The 6,195-nt window shown below is 48.8% G+C and overlaps 1 protein-coding gene across 1 annotated transcript; it reads right to left on the reverse strand.

Annotated features, from left to right (window-relative positions):
- Positions 1-4,202: 4,202 nt before the first annotated feature.
- On the reverse strand, positions 4,203-5,138 carry LOC136996647 (olfactory receptor 4E1-like). The gene has a single exon (XM_067317535.1). The coding sequence runs from the start codon at positions 5,136-5,138 to the stop codon at positions 4,203-4,205; it is 936 nt and encodes a 311-aa protein (XP_067173636.1).
- Between the last annotated feature and the right edge of the window lie 1,057 nt (positions 5,139-6,195).

Below are 6,195 nucleotides of genomic sequence, written 5' to 3' on the forward strand. Positions count from 1 at the left end.
GCAGGACTGCAAAGCAAACTTCTCCCAGGCCACTTGCAGCATCATTACATTCTCTCCCCAAGACCCACTGCTCCCTCCTCCACCTCACAGCACCCCACTCTAGCTCCTTCAGCAGCCTTTCAGCAGCCTTTCAGCAGTGAACTGATGTGTCCCTGCTGAATATGACAACAATCACAGCTGTGACATCCCAGCGCACCTGCTGCAGGGCTGCAGCTGGACACAGCCAGCCCTGACAGCACTAGCTCAGAGCCACCCCAAAGGCCATCAGTGCCAAAGGAAGCAAGGACCAGAAGATGTTTTGGAGCTATGCCCATAAGGGATCATTGATATCTCTCATCAGAGCTCATGGGATTGTGGGTGTTGAACGTCTGGCCCAATGAGCTATTGGAAGCCAACACCTCTTCGTTGACTTTGTTTCCAGAAAATGAATTGTCCCAAGCTTGAAAACAGGTATGCAGGCTGCGTGACAAGCTCAGAGGACTTTTCATCTTGTTGAGGTTTGGCCCCCTTCTCCATCTGAAGCAAGGTAGGGGCATTTGGCTCTTTAAAGCACAGTTTCCCAAGACCTCTCTTTCTGGTATTTCAGTGGATGTTCTGGATGGCCTGGGAATCTCACATGGACAAAGGAACAACATATATGGGAAGGAAAGAAAGAGGAAGGAAAGTGTGTTCCCAGAAAGCAGGACTTTGTCATAAACATGCACTCCAGATTAGAACACCTCTTTCTTGCAGAGCTCAAGCTTAATGCCACCTTCTTAGTACACGGGAAATCAAATGTTTCCCGTTCCTATCAAGAGGTTCTAAACGCAGCCACATTTCACAGCTAGAAGGAGCCACTGGAGGTTTCTGCCACAGCTGTCCTTGGAGCAGAAGGAAAGAATCACTGGGGACATGTAGAACTGGCATCTTAGCCACTAACGCTGACACACAAAACCTGTACATAAACAATTGGAAATCAGTGCTGGATCAAATTAACAATGATAATTAGGTGAACCTGGTCCTCTTCTCTGGTTCACAAACCTGAAACCTCTGAATTGCAGAAATGAGAAGGAATTAACCTTAAATGTGGAAATGTGCCTTAACCGCAAGGGCCCTCATCTGCTGTAGTGCTTTGTTTGCCACCACTCAGATGAGCACTTAACACTTTCAGTGTGGTGATCCTGGAGAAAATCAAAACCTGTGCACTGGCGACCAAAGACCGTGCTTTGAAAAAGACAAAGGACCACTGTAGGAACATTTATCCCCATCAGCTGCTCTACGCCATCCTACAGTAGGATTTTGTTTGTCAAACGTGGACCACTCCAAGCAACCCAAATTGTTTCAAAGGGAGAAATTAACACCCTTCCTAGAGCCCTACCTACAAAGAACTCCAGGAGAGGGCTGGAGGCTGTGATCAGCTTCCCAGACTATGGCATTCCCAGCTTGGCATCTCCATCAAACCTCACACACAGCAGTGCCCTTGTGGCTGCCTCTGCACCCCTGAAGTGCTGCAGCATTGGGAATCAGAATGGAGAGCTGAGCCAACACTGAAGAACCCTGCCAGGACTGAATCGGAGATGGCAGAGCAGGGCCCCAGCCTGGCGCACAGCATCCCCCCTCTGCCATGGAATGCCCTCTGGGCTGGCTGGACGTGAGGGCTGGGGCTCAGCCCATGTGCTCAGCACAGCACTGTGCAGCGCAGCCAACTTGCAGAGACCCTTCACGCCCCCTAGCCTGGAGGGGAACTGCCCTGCTGTCTGCGGAAGCCTGTCACTGCAATTCAGGGCCCTTCCCTGCCCAGGGCACCAGCCCAGACCTACCCCAGAGCAGATCCCTGTCCTGCCTGCGCCCACCAGGGCACTGTGGAGGCCCTACCGGCTGCCTACACTGGGAAGCTGTGGAGGAGCCCGCTGATATCACAGGCCCTGGCATCATGGGGGCCATCTCTGTTCCCCATTGCTTGGCAATGGTGGAGTAGATGGTTGGAGCTGTGCCCGTCCCCACCCTCCCTGCTGCTGGGAGGCCTGCGGTGTAGCCCCACTGCATGGAGAATGAGGCAGTGTGTGGCACTCTCCTCCCCACCCCAGAACCCCCTGGGCAGGGATCCAAAGGGTAGAGGAAGGAGTTGGGGGAGATGGGGCAGGCATGGAGCACACACCCCTTCCCACAACAAGCACCATCCCCAGACACCTGTGAACCCCTCCTACCCTCCTGGGCCTAGAGCTTGCCTGCTTCACTGACTGATTTGGGCCCATGGACATGAGCTGACCTCGTGATGAGTTCCTAGACTGCTTCTCCTCCTTGGGTCATGCCGGCTTTCAAAGGCCAGTTGTGTCCATAATGGACATGGTAGGGACGCAGCCACCTGCAGCATGTGCAGACTTTGTATCTGCCCTCCTGCTGGCAACGAGATCATTACATGTGCCCTCCTGACAGCAGAGGCAGACACTGAGGCTTGCATCCCCCCATCAGACCGTTGTTAATTTGGATGTACACTGCTTGTTCATGAAGCAGAAAAAAACCTTAGTGAAAGATTTACAGCAGGACTTAGAGGAACTAGCTATTCTAACCAGTTGTAATTCATATGATGGAGGCAGAGCAAGAGTGGGAATTAAATGGTGGCAGGGCAGGGACCAATCCCTACCCCGTAGAAGTAGACTGTGAGCTCTTTGAAAGTATGGGGTTAGCACAGCTGGCTCATGAATTGCTCCAGCTCTCGGGTGAGGTGGTGTAGACTTACAGCAGCACCAGAGCAAGGGAAATCTCTCACTCACATGCAAAGTGCTTTAATGTGCTACAAGAAATACAGCTGAGAAGGGCTGGGAGCAGGCAGAAGCTAGTCTGGCCTCCAAAGTACCTTTGGACACTGTAAAAAGCATCTGTGCTGGAGCTTTGTTCTTGATCAAGAGACAAAAAAGCCCCTTTACCTCCTTCAGCATAACCCAAGAGGTTCTCAGGAGCCCTCTAAATGTGCAGCACTGCATAAAGATCTGGCTGCGGGAGGATATAATGCCCCATTCTCTCTCAGTATTTTCTTTAGCCTAAGACGAAATTCCACAGATTAGGAGCAGTGGGGAACAGTGGGAGACTGCTGAACTTTAGTCATTTGCCCATCAGACAGGTTCTCTTCCCACTGATTTCCTGTGGCTAGCAAAGGAAAGCCACTGGCTGTGAGGGCAGTATTCTTTGTTTTCTTATGTCTCTTGATGAAGGAGGCTGTTTTGCAAGAGCTAAGCATTAACATTGGTCAGCTACCTCAGTCTAAAAGCATGCAAGCAAAACCCCACTATGGTCCTTGGCAATTTGTCACAGGAGGAATATGTGCAATGCTTTTGCCCCAGAGAGGAGTATGCCTGTGGGCCAGAGGACAAGGACTATGAGCTTCCTCAGCTGATGCTACAGTACCATCATCTGTCTGCATAGCATGTGTCTATCTGCTCTTTTCCCTGATGGCAGTGGAGACTTGGGAGTTTCTATCTCTCCTCGCTCCTTGTTCCAAATCATAAGCTGCACCCAAAGTTGTGCTAACACATTTGCGCAGCCATATGGAAAATAGATAAGTAGATGTATCTAAGCTAAAAGTATCATTTGATTCAGACACCCTGCTGAAAATGGGCAAAGAGCTCCGATCTGCCTTCACCTGCTTATTTAGCAACATCCTGAGGAAAGAAAAGATCTGTCCTGCTGCATACAGGGAAAGAGAGGCAGTAGGGTTTGGGCTAAAAAATATCTGTCTGCACAAAACCCGTACGTCCATGAAATCCTTATCTGAACGTGGACAAGATGAAACCCTCAAATTCAGGCTAACCACACAGGCCAGAAGAGGAAACCGAATGAGTAGTCTTGTGTTTGCTAAAGCATTAACTTCTAGGAGTACGTAGGGTGAAGGGATAATTTTCCTTAGAATGGAAGAAGTGTTCCTGCAAAATACACTTAGGCTGCTTAGATGAAGAGCCCAAAGGAGCTGGGTCCTTAGAGCATAGCAATCTAGAATGTCCTTGGCATTTCTATTTCAAAACTTGTCCTCTGACAAATGAGCTTAAAGCATCCCTCAAAGAACTTGTTGTGGATGAGAGCCAGTGCCATTGTTTGATTTCACCTCAGTGCTAAGGGTGCAGAGAAGTCAAAATCTGAAGATACATGCCCAGAGAATACCCTGGAGGGAGGGGATAGGGACAGACAGCACACAGGGATTGGCAGCCTTCCGTTCACTCCCAACAGTGTCACTTGTCTTGGGAATCAATCTGCCGCCTGCATAGCTTTCTCAAAGCATTTTTCATGTCCTCATTCCTAAAGGTATAGATAATGGGGTTCATCAGAGGGGTAATGGCCGTGAAGAAAACTGACACAACTTTGTCTGCAGCTAAACTCTTGGCTGGCCTGAGATAGATGAAAATGCAGTGTCCCAGGAAAAATGTCACCACTGTCAGGTGAGCAGCACAGGTAGATAATGCCTTGTGTTGCCCTTCCGAGAGATGGTTCCTTAGTGAGACCAAAATGACCACATAGGAAGTCACCAGCACCAGGAAGCAGACCACAGAGATGAGGCTTGAGTTGGAGACAAGGAGCATTTCTAAGACATGGATGTTTGTGCAGGCCAACTTAATGACCAAGGGGACATCGCAAAAGAAGTTGTCAATGGCACTGGGACCACAGTATGGGAGACTGAGGGTCAGGGCAGTGAGGGACACAGAATGTATCAGCCCTCCCATCCACATGACCGTGGCCAGCTGGAGGCACATCTTCCGGCACATGATGGTGCCATAATGCATGGGGCTGCAGACGGCTATGCAGCGATCATAGGCCATGATGGTGAGGAGAAAGATCTCTGTGCAGGCAAAGAGGTGGAGGAAGAACATCTGTGCCTCACACTCCTCAAAGGAGATGCTCTTCTTGTCCACCAGGAAGTCAGCCAGCATCTTGGGCATCACCACTGAGGAGTGGCAGACGTCAATGACAGAGAGGTTGCTGAGGAAGAAGTACATGGGACTGTGCAGACGCTGGTCATGTGCAATCGTGAAGATGATGAGAATGTTGCCCAAAATAATCAGCATGTAGATGACCACGAAGAGGGTGAAGAGGGCCAGCTCTACAGCATGGTTGGTGGTGAGGCCCAAGGGGAAGAACTCACTCACTCTAGTGTGATTCTGCCACACCATGTTTACTGCTGCGTTGCACCCAGGAGAAAGGAAACGGTGAAAGGAGAAATAAATTTATGGTGTGAGAGGACAGAACATGATGACAATCATACAGACTTGAGCTATATGGAGGAAGAAAGACAGAACAGCCTAACAGTTTCACCCAAAAGGTGATGCCTAATATTAGCAGAAGTATTCAAGTTTGAAGGACAAGCGAGTACCGGAACAGGTTTCCAAAGGAGACTGTGGGATTTCTTCAGTTTCCAGACAATGCAATGCAAGCTGACTTACTTCTCTGACTTACTCAGGAGCTATCAGGTTGCAGGAAGATTTGCCTCCTGGCAGAATGTACCTCAGGATCCATCTTTCCTGATTCCAGGTGTCTCGTTTAAGCTACCTGTCTGCAATTGTCAGACATAAAAGGGATGAATCTGTGCCTGCAGTTATTCCTCTTCCTTCACTGTAGAGGAAACCAAATGATTAGTGGAAGACTTCTGTGTTGGGCATTGCAGTTTAGTGAGATGACATCTGAATAGACTTCAGGGAAGTCACTGCTAACTTCTTCATAGATCTCATAGACTGGGGATTTAGGCTTTCACTAAAAGATCATTTTTACGACCTTAGATACTTGTTGCTGCTGTTTGCTGAGTCTTGCCTGGTTTTCCAGCCTCCTCCCAAAAGTAAGAATACCCAGCACAGTCTCCAAATGTGGTATGACACCACCTTTTCCTGCTAGGTAGCTGTCTGCAAATTCATTTGAGTGCAGAGTTCTCTTTCCCAGCTGCAACCTTGCTTGGGGAGAACAGATTCACCTGCTTTTCAGTCAGAAGCCAGTCAGAAACCTCAGCTGCTTGATATCTGGTGTATTTATGAGGGATCAAGCAATGCAACACCTGCAGTCACAAATTCAGTGACCTTGAATATCTCTGCCCATTCCATATTCCAGTGTTCCTGTGATTTTATTTTCATTTTGAAATGAAAATCTAAAAATTTTGGCAAACTAATCAAAAGTACACATACACACACACAAAATCTTGCCTTTGGAACAGGAGTGAGACGAGAGGACATCGAATAGGAA

The sequence above is a fragment of the Apteryx mantelli genome, unplaced genomic scaffold, assembly GCF_036417845.1.
Source record: "Apteryx mantelli isolate bAptMan1 unplaced genomic scaffold, bAptMan1.hap1 HAP1_SCAFFOLD_63, whole genome shotgun sequence".
In the NCBI taxonomy this organism is placed as follows: Eukaryota; Metazoa; Chordata; class Aves; order Apterygiformes; family Apterygidae; genus Apteryx; species Apteryx mantelli.

Bases quoted from the DNA above. Each gene is read 5' to 3' on its own strand.
- LOC136996647 (XM_067317535.1), bottom strand. From the start codon at position 5,138: ATGGTGTGGCAGAATCACACTAGAGTGAGTGAGTTCTTCCCCTTGGGC.